Below are 13,173 nucleotides of genomic sequence, written 5' to 3'. Positions count from 1 at the left end.
AACACGTGGCAAGAAAGCTCATCCCAGTGTGCATCATAAAGGTGTCCAGGGATATGAGCAGCTGGGCTTAACAGAGATACTGAAATGCTGATAAATACTAATAAAAAAATATAATATATATATATATATATATATATATATACACACATACATATACATACATATATATAAATAAACAAACCATACAGAATGGTCTGGTTTACAGAGGACACTGATTTCATTTCTAGTATCTGACCATTCAAATCCTCTTCATTGTCAGAGAGAAGGGTTTATAAAAATCGCCTCTGTGTCAGAAGATTAGCTTTACATATGCCGCCTCCTCCTCTGCTCCAGCTTCTCCTCACTGACAATGGAAAAAATTATAATGGTCAGATACCAGGACTGATATCTTGGAAACTGTGGAGACTCAAAAGAAACTTTTAAGTGCCCCTGAATTTATGTAGCAGCCCCTAAAGAATGGTATTTTTTATCAGGTGGTGAAAGAAAATAAAAACAAAACATGTACTCACTTGTGAAAACACGTTAACCTCTTTAAAGAAGCCAGGACATTGTATATATCATCCTCGTCTGCGTCATCAATCTGGAATTAAAAACAAAATCGCAGCGTCAGATTAGAATTGGAGACTGCATTTTTTTTTTGCTGATGCCAGCGAAGATTTGGGCAGGAAATCCACTACATTTTCATTGTTGTACAAGGCAGGAAGGTGGGGGGTGGGAGGGGTGGGAGGGGAGTGAGAGCCTGAAAACAGATCCGAGATTCTACCAGTTTTATGTATTTTATTCTGGAATCAGAAGAACAGACTTAAGAGTAGAAGAAAATAAAAGCAAAGTTTGTGGTTTAGGATGGAAATTACATTCTACCTCTATAAAGGGTGGGACACAGGGGAGGTATTAATCTAGTAGTATTAAATAGCAGCCATGTATACTAATGGCTAGTGCTGTGCAGCGTATCTAGTCCGCTCCAGCCTCTCGGAAAACCTCTACGTATACCCCAGATTAGAGGCAATGTTCTGCTGACTCTTCTACAGATCAGTAGTGGTGTAATGTTATGTAAAGATGAAGCTGGACATAAGTTTCATCATTATATACAAGCATCAATTACACTTCTTCACCGCTTGTTAAACTCACATCGTGTAATAAGTCCTCCACGGAGTGTGAGAATCGATCGACCAGCTCATCGATCAGCTGGCTGTGGGCGATGTCCACCCTGTTCTGGATGGTGTACTCCTCGCTGCACAGGATGCTGTAGGTTTTACTACAAGCTTCTAACACGTCTGACTCCGTATGTTTTTCCACTACAAACTTTATCTGCTTTAGTAAACTGTCCAGGTGCTAGAGAGAGGGGAAAAAACCAAGCATTTTGAGAAACTTCCAATATGCAGTGAAAGGAACATATAACAGGATAAAAGGATTAATTGTTGATACAGACAGTCCCCTACTTAAGAACACCCGACTTACAGATGACCCCTAGTTACAAACGGACCTCTGGATATTGGTAATTTACTGTACTTTAGCCTTAGGCTACAATAAACAGCTGTAACAGTTATCACAGGTGTCTGTAATGAAGATTAATTGTTAATCGTGGTTCTTAGAACAATCCAACATTTTTAAAATCCAATTGTCACAGAGACCAAAAAAATTTGGGCTGTGGCTACAATTATACAGTTCTGACTTGCATACAAATTTAACTTAAGAACAAACCTACAGAACCTGGGACTGCCTGTATAACCCATATATGGAATATATCCTCAGTATCAGATATGTGGGAGTCGAAAACTAGCACCTTCACAGGTCAGCGGTAACAGGAAGCACACAGCTCCGTTGTCTGTGAAGTGGTCATAACAAGTTACTGCAGATGAGCTCATTTGCCTCTAAAAGTTGCAGTAACCCAGATGAGCCGCTACATAAGAAACAGACAGGTCCAGTCACTATTTCACTCTCTGCATCAGCTTCTACATACCCACCAATCCAATTTTGATGACCAATGCAAAGTAATAGGTCACTCATATTTTTACAAAGGACAAACTCTAATGTTATTAGATCTCTATTCTCCCTGGGTGCACATGCTGATCTGACTTGAAGCACTGCATCCATACATAAGCATTGATGGAAGATACAGTAACAATTTACTTGTAGCACATACCTAAAATGTCAATGTACACATAATGAATTGCTGCGAGAACAATGCTGACGTACCTTTTCCATTCGCCCGGTGCTATACAGCTCTAGATCAAAATACTGAGGGATTTGTAAAAGATTTGCCACTTTCTCCGCATCAGCAGAATACTACAGGAGACAGAGAGAATTATTTTGCATGCATCTCAGAAAATTGACAACTTTGGAGACTTGTCTGCACATCTCCAAGGCAAGGGCTACGTGAAAACGTTTTCTTTATGACAATCACCCCTTGTCGCTTCCATGTTCCGGACCAGGCCCTATTTTTACAATGTGATCGATCACGATAATTGGTTCTAATTTGGAACGCTTTAACATACACAGTGATTTTAAAATGGTTTTCTCATGACACATTGTACGTCACATTAGTTGAAAAATTTGGGCGATTTGTTTTGTGGAAATTTGAATTAAATGGTAAATGACAAAAGCTTTGCAAAGTTTGATAACCAATTTCCCCATATGTGTTGGTAAAAGGGGTGAGCTACACTGTGCACATACATTATTTTGGGGGTCTATAGCTTACTCATGAGATTAACTATGATATTAACTATTTCAAGGCAGACAAAGAAAATCATCAATTTTTGTTTTGGATCTTAAGCGCTTTGTTTTCTGGCCGCTGACCATAAAATGTTATGTTTTCTCTCTGGTTGACAACGATTACAGCAACCCCTCATTTGCCCAACTGTACAAAAGTAATATTTGAGAAAATTGCAATAGGATCCCTGGAGGAAATGTGCCTACACTCCGGAGTTTTGCATAACTCTTAACATACAGCGATCAACACCCGTAATCAGAGTCCTCTCCAATCCCGGGTGTCGGCTGTAATATTCATATGGGAGCCGCATCTGAAGGCACCAACTCCGCTTAGGACGTAATAGTAGTGATGTTTGTGGGAAATCACTTCCCGCAGGGCAGTACTGTTGCTGCCCGAGTAGCTAATGACAAATACAGACACAGAACCTGCATGACTGGATATCGGGATGACAATGGGGTTTGGCTACCGGGTCATAGCGTGACCATATCACTAATCAATTGCAGCTATGGTGTGGAAATTCTGTCATGCCAATGCAAGGTAGGAAAGCTCATCATCTGAAATGCTGCCATGTCGTATTACACATAGCAGCTAATACAAACATCAGGCTGGCAATTGCTGTGTTGTTTTTTTTAAATAAAACTTCTTCAATTATCAAGACAATAATGTACCTTAGATAGCAGCATTGGAAGTGCAACAATGAAGTGTTCGGTCAGCTTATTTTTGTCATCTATTTGAGTTTTTCTTTCCTTGGCAGTCAAAACCTGTAAACAAAAAGAAAGACAAACAATAAGGTTTTTTTTCTGGTTATAATTAAACCATAAAATTGTAAGTGATGCACAATAAAGCCACCTACCCTCTTGCCGGTTCCTCTGCCCACGGGCGGATGAGCCTCTGCGGCCTGACGTATCGTGCACACCATCAGTTCTATCAGTGCACTCTCCTGCCGCTCAGACATCACTGCAAGTCAAAATACATGGTTATTGCAAACATCAATGAGCCTGGGAACATGACAAACTGCATTAACATCTGTGAGGGTAAGTGCAACCTGTAGGAAATGTGTGGGGAATGCTTACAACTCTATAGGGTGGTTACATACACATTTTTAGGGGATGTCAGTTAAAGGGCTTGTGAACTATATTGGAGGGTGGGTTTTACTGGAGGGAAAATATTGCAGATAGAATAACAAGGCCCAAAATGCAATGAATGTATTAAAATCCTGCAATAAAATTATGAAATGTAAAATATGAGATTCATTCAGCTTTGCCGTATACTCAAAAATACAGACAAGGCCCAAACATATGGAAATCTCTGCTCAGATGCATTGGATGTATCTGCCGAACCAGGGAGATGTCCATGTACATCAATACCCGACTGTATAACCGATGAAGGGACTGTAATGATGCACACATCAGCTGGGTTTACAGGAGTGAGAAGTCCACTGACTGACTAAACACTAAGCGTCTAGCTTAACTAGAGTATGTAGGGTAACATGGGATTACTCAAAAGTCCCACTTTCCTCTAGTTTGTTTAGCATTTCAAGCAGCAGGAAGCAACAAATAAATCATTTACATACTGCAAGATAAATGAACTGCAAGGCCTCATGCACACCAGCATTGCATGGGGACAGAGGTCGCACTAACATTTTTCCAGAAGGGTAATAATACTCCTCTCACCATTTTTGAGGAGTATTTTTAGCTGAGGAAGAGTATGGAATTTTCAGTAAAACAAATATATAACTCCTAGTCGTATAAATTGTTCATAACCAGCCCCAAACCCCCTACCTCCCCACACTGAGCAGGCCGAGGCTGCCGCCTGTAAATTTATTTTATTTCTTTTTCAGGGGTTGAAGGCATAACACTTTTTTGGTTTTTTTACACTGTTTATTTTTTACTAGATAATCCTTCCCAAAAACAAAAGCCTTGTGACCAATGCACTTGCATTCACTGACTAGCAAGATGTGTTTGGCCGCGATAAAGTTGCTACTTACTGAGCACAAGTGTTTTGGTTCAGGGAGGATTTTTTTCAATTGAATGAATTTCAATACAATGTTAAAACATTGGGGTCTTTATTTATTTTATCCCTTACTTGAAATGCCTGGATCATTGCACAAGCGCTGTCATCTCCTGTGTCCCCTCCTCCTCATAGATTGTAAGCTCCTGTGACCATTGTACAAGCACTGTCACCTCCTGTATCCTCTCCTCCTCATAGATTGTAAGCTCTTGTGGCCATTGTACAAGCGCTGTCATCTCCTGTGTCCTCCTCCTCATAGATTGTAAGCTCCTGTGACCATTGTACAAGCGCTGTCACCTCCTGTGTCCCCTCCTCCTCATAGATTGTAAGCTCTTGTGACCATTGTACAAGCACTGTCACCTCCTGTGTCCCCTCCTTCTCATAGATTGTAAGCTCTTGTGACCATTGTACAAGTGCTGTCATCTCCTGTGTCCCCTCCCCATAGATTGTAAGCTCTTGTGACCATTGTACAAGCGTGGTCATCTCCTGTGTCCCCTCCTCCTTATAGATTGTAAGCTCCTGTGACCATTGTACAAGCACTGTCATCTCCTGTGTCCCCTCCTTCTCATAGATTGTAAGCTCTTGTGACCATTGTACAAGCGTGGTCATCTCCTGTGTCCCCTCCTCCTTATAGATTGTAAGCTCTTGTGATCATTGTACAAGCACTGTCACCTCCTGTGTCCCCCTCCTCATAGATTGTAAGCTCCTGTGACCATTGCACAAGCGCTGTCATCTCCTGTGTCCCCTCCTAATAAATTGTAAGCTCTTGTGGCCATTGTACAAGCACTGTCCCCTCTTGTGCCTCCTCCGCATAGATTGTAAGCTCTTGTGACCGTTGTACAAGCATCGTCACCTCCTGTGTCCCCTCCTAATAGATTGTAAGCTCTTGTGACCGTTGTACAAGCACCGTCACCTCCTGTGTCCCCTCCTCCTCATAGATTGTAAGCTCTTGTGACCATTGTACAAGCGCTGTCATCTCCTGTGTCCTCCTCCTCATAGATTGTAAGCTCTTGTGACCATTGTACAAGCACTGTCACCTCCTGCCCCCCCCCCCCCCTCCCCTCCTGATAGATTGTAAGCTCTGGGGACCATTGTACAAGCAATCTCAATCATAACTATTTTGTACTTTATTAAATACATCTAATGTCAGGCTCAGGTAACCACTATTAATCAATTGAACTCCCTGGGAATAGGTCAGTCACACAAACCTGTGAGAGCACCACAGCAGGCACAGGACCCCCACCACAGCAGCAGGCACAGGACCCCCACCACAGCAGCAGGCACAGGACCCCCACCACAGCAGCAGGCACAGGACCCCCACCACAGCAGCAGGCACAGGACCCCCACCACAGCAGCAGGCACAGGACCCCCACCACAGCAGCAGGCACAGGACCCCCACCACAGCAGCAGGCACAGGACCCCCACCACAGCAGCAGGCACAGGACCCCCACCACAGCAGCAGGCACAGGACCCCCACCACAGCAGCAGGCACAGGACCCCCACCACAGCAGCAGGCACAGGACCCCCACCACAGCAGCAGGCACAGGACCCCCACCACAGCAGCAGGCACAGGACCCCCACCACAGCAGCAGGCACAGGACCCCCACCACAGCAGGCGGCACAGGACCCCCACCACAGCAGGCACAGGACCTCCACCACAGCAGGCACAGGACCCCCACCACAGATGACCTCTTTGAAATCAAACGCTTCTCCACTCTCCTCATTTCTCTTAGACTTTGCCAAGTCTGTTAGTGTGCATGTGCAGCTGTATCTATTAGAACTAGAGAGACGGGTCAGGAGGGGAGGAGGAGCAGAGACCCCAGTAAAGGTCACATGTCCTGTCCTCCTGCCTGTGCCTTGCCCCGCCCCCTTTTAGTGTAATGTGATTCCCCTGCTGCTCCCTATATGTGAAGTGACAAGGGACACAGAGCAGCTTGGAGAAGACAGTGACTGGCAGCAGTGAGCGTTCAGGGGGCGTGGCTTCATCTTCCCTTCTGCCGGCAGAAGCAGAGACCTCTCTGCAGTGTAGTGGGTCCGTGTGCACGTGACTGCTCTGTGCGCTCCGCTGTCCGCTCTGCTCCTTACAAACTAGCAGGCGGCAGCTGCAAATCGCTACTGCGGAGAGCCAGCGCTTTTACAAGAAAATCACCAAGCGTATTTATACGCTTGGTGTTTTTTTTGGAGAGTAAATCAGCCTCTGCATGCGTCATAGACGCTTGTAGAGGCGTTATTGCGATCTCTGCATGGGGACATGTGCTAGATATAGCTTACATACCTAGCACCCTTCCCCATGTATATCTATGGGCTCACACACACAGCAGTGGTGTCCTTGTGTAGGAGATGCCTGCCCGAGCCACAAAACTCAGGTGTAATTCCTGCCAAAGTTTGCAGTCTATTCAGGGAATGAGCAGACTTCAAATGACAATGACACATGGGGTGCAAACAACCAACAATGGAGCAGTTGCTTACAGGCCCAGAATGCAGACGTGCGTGAGGCTAGTAAGGAGCAGCCAGATACATGTGTGTGTGTGTGTACCACCTCATCCGCTGATATGGTTTAGAGTCACCAACCAGGTAATCGTTGTTCCGAAATGTGTTGCTTCACTGTACATGCACTCTCACCCCTGCTTTACTGAAGCAACAACTTACATGTGCTGGGGAACACCAGAGAGCAGTATTGGACTTTATCTACAAAACTCTGTAAAGTCACAAATGGGAAGAGATTACCAAAAGTGTGGTCCCATATTTGCCGATACGTTCCATAGACATTGGCAGATTGTATGGTGTTCTGAATTGCACTCGTGAATGATAAAATGTGTGGTAGTTCTAACAGAATAAAAAATTACTTTTTCCACTACCCCGACAAAAACAACTTAAGATAAAATTATTAATAAACAAGTTAAAATAAAAAAAAAAGATTTACTTTTTTTTAGGGTTGGGGAGAATGACCTTCACCAAAGAATATATATACCATATATACTCGTGTATAAGCCGAGTTTTTCAGCACAAAAAATGTGCTGAAAAACGTTCCCTCGGCTTTTACAAAAAAAAATTACCCACTTAAAAAAAATAAACTTAAATACTTACCCTCCGATGTCGTCGCGGCTTATCGATGTCCCCGATGTCAGCGTGTTCCGTCTTCTTTCTTCTCCGTGGCTCTTCTTCTTTCTTCTGGCGTGGATGCGGCCATGTTTTCTTCGTGGCCGCGCATACTATGACGTCAGCAGCATCCGCGTATAGTATGCGCATGCTAGAAAAAAACATGGCTGCGTCCATGCCGGAAGAAAGAGGAGCCGCGGAGAAGAAAGAAGACGGGACGCGCTGACATTGGTAAGTCGCGCCAACATCGGAGTATTTAAGTTTATTTTTTTAAGGGCAGTGGGGGCGGGCTTGCTGTATACTACTGGGGGCTTGCTGTATTCCCACCCTCGGCTTATACTCGAGTCAGTAGTTTTTCCCAGTTTTGGTGGTAAAATTAGGGGTCTCTGCTTATACTCGAATCGGCTTATACTCGAGTATATACGGTAATATATAATCAGGTTTTGTATATAATACTTTGTGAAGGTCCAGTACAAATTAACCATATTGGTCTTCCCCTACATGGCCAGTGATTTGGCAGGATCTTCTGCCATAGAACATGATCCAGCATTGAGTTGCGATGTCTGAGTTGAGTGAATGCAGCCTTACCTTCCTCTCCTTGAATTGGCTCCTCTACTAGCAGCTCAGCCATGCATTCCCAGTCTTTCAGAAGTTCTTGAGAACTTTCCCATAAGCTGTCCACTAAATACGCCGCATGTTCATGTAACTGAGATAAAACCATAAAAGACGTTTAATCTCTGAGCAAAGATTAGGTTATATGGCTATTACAGGATATAAACATTTCATAACTGCATTTTATGTATTATGGGCAAAAAATCCAAAAACATGGTCCTAATAGGTTCTGTAAAATCACACATACTGGGGTCCAGTCTTAATGAATTCCCACTTTTCCACATACACTGCAAATCGTTCATTCACACGTTGCATTTCAACGACATTCTGCAACGCAATTCAAATGTGACAGCGAGAGATATGAAAACTAACTAAAGGTGGCCGGTGGGGGCTGCTTAAAAAAAATAAACTACTTACCTTCCGGCGCCCTGTGGATGTCCCACGTTGCTGACACTCCGGTCCGGGCGCCATGTAAACAAACATGGCCGCCAAAGCAGCGCTGGACTCAGCTTCTGGCCGGCCGTGGCCGGGCAGGCCTATCCGTCCTTATTCACAGCATTGTGAATGCGGGCCGGAAAGTTGACGGGTCCGACCGAAAGCCGAGTCCAACGCTGCTCCGGCGGCCATGTTTGTTTACATGGCGCCCGGACCGGAGCAACAGCAGCGCGGGACACCGGAGGGTTCTTTATTTTTTTAAGCAGCCCCCATCGGCCACCTTTAGTTAATTTTCATAACTCTCGGACAACCCCATTAAGTATGCGTTTTCACATTGTTTACATGTAAAATATGTGCTGCTCATTAACGATCAAATGCGTTTCAGTGGAAACATTAAAGCGATAAGGTCCAAGTTTGAAAACGCAATTGAAATGCAACATGTGAACGTGGCCTCAGTATTTGTCCGAAAGCTCAGTTTGGAGAAGCTGCTTCTCAATGATAATCTGTTTTGATGACGTCAAAGAGATCCTGTAACACATCTTACCTCACTTTCAAGAAAGAAAAGTACCAGCATTTTGACCAGGTTTCCATTGGGACTGCTGCGCCCCCTTCTTTTAGCCAAAGCCTCTTCAGCTTGTGGGTCATGTCTGCTAAACAGTCTATGCAAAAAAGAAAAAACAAACAATGAAATCCACATCCAAAACATTTACAGGTACTACATATGCACTGCCAGACCCTCTTGATTGCAGCCCTGAAGATCAGGTGAAGCTCTGAGCAAGCATTTCACCCCATCTCAGAGAGCAGAACCTCCGCACCGCTCTCCCTCTCCTTTACCTGACGCCAGTGTTGCACTCGGCACAGTGGGTCCTGTAGTAAGTAAATGGACATAGCAGAACCAAAGTGCACATTTCAATTTGCTTGTGCAACAAATAATTATGAATGTCAAAAAACAAATACTAACTTTTTATGTAGGAATTCTCCGGCAGCCACAGCAACAGGTCGATGTGCTGAATAGACCAAGTGGTAAACATTCTCACAGTCTTCATTGGAGAGCGCCTCCTCACTGCCACTGAAATAATACAGGAAATTAGCACTATACGCGGCGAGGAAAAACCTAATTAAAAAAATTATATATATATTTTAACAAAACTAAATATTTCTCAAATATGAAAGTAGTTCAGCGATGAGCTAATGTCATTGAAGAGACACCTTTACATAGTGTCCTGTATCCATTGTTCATATGTGAAATACATGGCTGCCCAGCGTGAGAGAAACATTTAAAAGGGGTTTTCCCCTTCAAATCTGCTATTCACAGGAAAATTGTTTAATTAGTGACTCCCTCTGTACTACTACACGGGTAAGAACCAACAGCAGGGTTGCCTTTATAAGGCCAGCTTCAATATAATTACAGTAATTATAATGAAAAATGACAAAATAAAAATAAACTGCTGGAGATACATACATGTACACAGCTACACCATGGCTGTATAGACAATGGCTGCTGTGGCGTGTCATAAGAACTGCCGCTAGGATCACCATTAGCTAAAATCAATTATATTATAACATTTGTTCCTTACATTATAGGACATCTACCATCAGTTTTTTTTCTTCTAAAAAACCCAGCGCTGCCGAGTGGCACTCAGGTGATATCAGCGTGAGCACCTCTGGCTAATTTACATATCCATTTATTTATCCAAAGAACAGTTACACTGCGTGCATAAATATTACCATCAGTAAAACTGATGGTAGATGTCCTTTATGTTACAGGTACATAAATGATCCTAGTGTGCCAGTTTTAGTAACAGAATTTTTCCTTAAAGTTTCTTCAGTAAACACAAGATGACTTACTGGAGGATCAGTGTGACTAGCCGGATTGCTTCAACCGCTACATCGTATTCTTTGTCCAGGGTCATTGAGACTATTCGGTCCTGAAAATTTTTTTTTTTTAAATGTTAGGTTATTTCTCATCAAAAAGTTTCCAGAGAGCAAAGAGTAGTTGTCAGAGTCAACAACATAAGGTCAACATAACATGAATAGCTCTGATGTTTTCTAGACTTGCAATGCCACATAAACCCAGTGGAGGGCAGTAGAGTCCATCATGTGGATACAAAATGAAAAACCCATTGATTGGAACAGAGACAGACAACAATGCGCTTCTATGTCATTCTCCTATGTGCGGGTTTAGGGACGCTGAGCTAACCCTACATAGTAAAAGGCAAGACTACCGTTTGCATCCCTACAAACAAAATAATTTATTTTGTCTGCTAAAAATTCTGAGACCGGCAAACACACAAGTGGATTTTAATAATGTTTACTCCTTGGTGCACATCTTTGCTACAAAAATGTAGTGGGAAGCCAAATGTGAAGATTTGGTCAAATCTGCCAAGTACAACATAAAAACTCAGGAGTACAAATGCATTGAGCAGGAGAGACTTACCTTGAACCTGTTGGTGAAGAGCTCCAGCTTGGGGAAGAGCTCTCGGTTGGTGTAAAGGCTCTGAAGAGCTTTCAGGCACTTGAGTCTCACTTCTCCTTGCTACAGAAAGATCCCAGAAAGATAAACACTTCAATATGAAATAACAAGGGCAGCCAGACACGTGACAATACAGAGCCAGCACATCACAGTACATGGCTGCATCCATCACTAGTCTATACCTCTAGTAACCCAGACATTGATTTATAAGATCAAACTGGTTTCTTCACTTTGCATCAAACATAGCAATACAATAATAGATTAAATATGTTGTTGGTGCTAATAAAAGAGTAATTTGCCATGCTTTTAGCCTTAAAGGGGTTTTCCATATTCATGTTGGTCGGAGTAAAACAAAACATTTAACCTGATATTGCTTCTGCATCGCTCTGGTCCTTGTGGTTTGGACCTGCGCCCAACCAGAAGTTCCGGGAAAAGATGAGGTTCATATAATTATGCAGACCATCACTTCTGTGTTCCCAGCGACTTCACTGCTTGTCTTGCAGCAAGCATTGTATGAAGCTGCTTGGGCACAGGCCAAAAATTGGAAGTACCATAGCGGGGTAAATGTTTGGGTTCTTTTATCAGGAGTAACTATTGATGGCCTATCTTTAGAATAGGCCATCACTAGTGGATTGCGGGAAGCAGATAGCAACAGCGTGCATCAATCAGACAGATCACATGGTGCGATAAGCAGTTGTCCCCATACCCCTGTAGCAGATGGAAGCTGTTAGAGGAACAACTCGGGTAAATGGAAAAAGTGCAGCTGTAATTACAGTTTCCAGCCACTACAGAGACATGGCACAGACTGCTACCAGCTAAATTTGATGGGGAACAGGTGACCCCGTTAGTTAGCTTTCAGTGGTTACCATACTATTCACCCCTTATATATACCAGGGATACTGTAGTATCAGCCAAAACCATGTTGTATTCTGAATGAAAGTTAAAAATAAAAAAAATACCATCTGCAAATAACTGATATTGTCTGTGTAACAAACAAACTTACATAATTTTCCAATATACTTTCTGTATCAATTCCTCTCGGCTTCTGGGAGATCTCAGCTTGCTGTGATTCTACAGAAGCTTCATTGTTTACTTCCTGTGTCCATGGTCATGTGATGTCACACAGGAGCACGGCTCTGATTACTCTCTGACACTAACGAGCCATGCATCTGTGAAAGAGATCCAGCCACAGGAAGTAAACAATGAAGCTTTCTTATACAATGCCAGCAAGCAGAGATCTTGTAAACAAAGAATAATTGATACAGAAAGTATATTTAAAACTTATATAAAACTTTTTATTACACAAACAATATCAATCATTGCTGAAAGTGGAAAACCCATTTAAAGCAGCCTCAGCGCTTACTCGTGACATTATCCAGGGCTAGAAGGACAGTTTCAGATGTTACAATCACCTTTATTATAAAACTCACCCGGTCGTGTAGTGTCCAGCCGACATACTTCAGATAGCTGTCATTAAGGAAAGCATCGCTGTACATTTTCATCCAAACCCCTATTTCTTCAATGCAGATGGCTCGGATCTCAGCAATGGCGTCCCTATGAGGAGGAATTACACAAACGTTTTTACTATTATAAATTGGACTGTAAATTGTATAGCGGTAGACGAGATCTGTATTGTATTGCCCAAGCATGTACATACTGTGGAACACAGAGGTTAGATGCGTTCTTTAGGTTTGTACTTGAGTTGAATTTGTATGCAAGAGCAATCTGGTATTTTTTTTTATAAAATTGTAACTCCAGGGGGAAAAAAAAATTGTCCCAATGATAATTGAATTTTCAAAGTTTTGTGCTTTCATGTGAACAAGTATTATCAATA

General features: G+C 42.9%; 1 protein-coding gene across 2 annotated transcripts in view; it reads right to left on the bottom strand.

Annotated features, from left to right (window-relative positions):
• STAG1 (STAG1 cohesin complex component) overlaps positions 1-13,173 on the bottom strand; it is an 83,234-nt gene that overhangs the window by 5,829 nt on the left and 64,232 nt on the right. For both annotated transcript variants that reach the window (XM_072143463.1, XM_072143462.1), the window contains exons 10-20: positions 12,770-12,893; positions 11,304-11,402; positions 10,715-10,794; positions 9,828-9,935; positions 9,411-9,525; positions 8,408-8,525; positions 3,564-3,667; positions 3,379-3,471; positions 2,197-2,286; positions 1,129-1,332; positions 510-580 (exon numbers count right to left, since the gene is read on the bottom strand). In XM_072143463.1, coding sequence (XP_071999564.1) covers positions 510-580; positions 1,129-1,332; positions 2,197-2,286; positions 3,379-3,471; positions 3,564-3,667; positions 8,408-8,525; positions 9,411-9,525; positions 9,828-9,935; positions 10,715-10,794; positions 11,304-11,402; positions 12,770-12,893 — 1,206 coding nt within the window. The remainder of the gene's footprint in view (positions 1-509; positions 581-1,128; positions 1,333-2,196; positions 2,287-3,378; positions 3,472-3,563; positions 3,668-8,407; positions 8,526-9,410; positions 9,526-9,827; positions 9,936-10,714; positions 10,795-11,303; positions 11,403-12,769; positions 12,894-13,173) is intronic.

This window comes from Engystomops pustulosus, chromosome 3 (assembly GCF_040894005.1).
Source record: "Engystomops pustulosus chromosome 3, aEngPut4.maternal, whole genome shotgun sequence".
In the NCBI taxonomy this organism is placed as follows: domain Eukaryota; kingdom Metazoa; phylum Chordata; class Amphibia; order Anura; family Leptodactylidae; genus Engystomops; species Engystomops pustulosus.
This window is presented reverse-complemented; position numbering and strand designations above follow the sequence as displayed.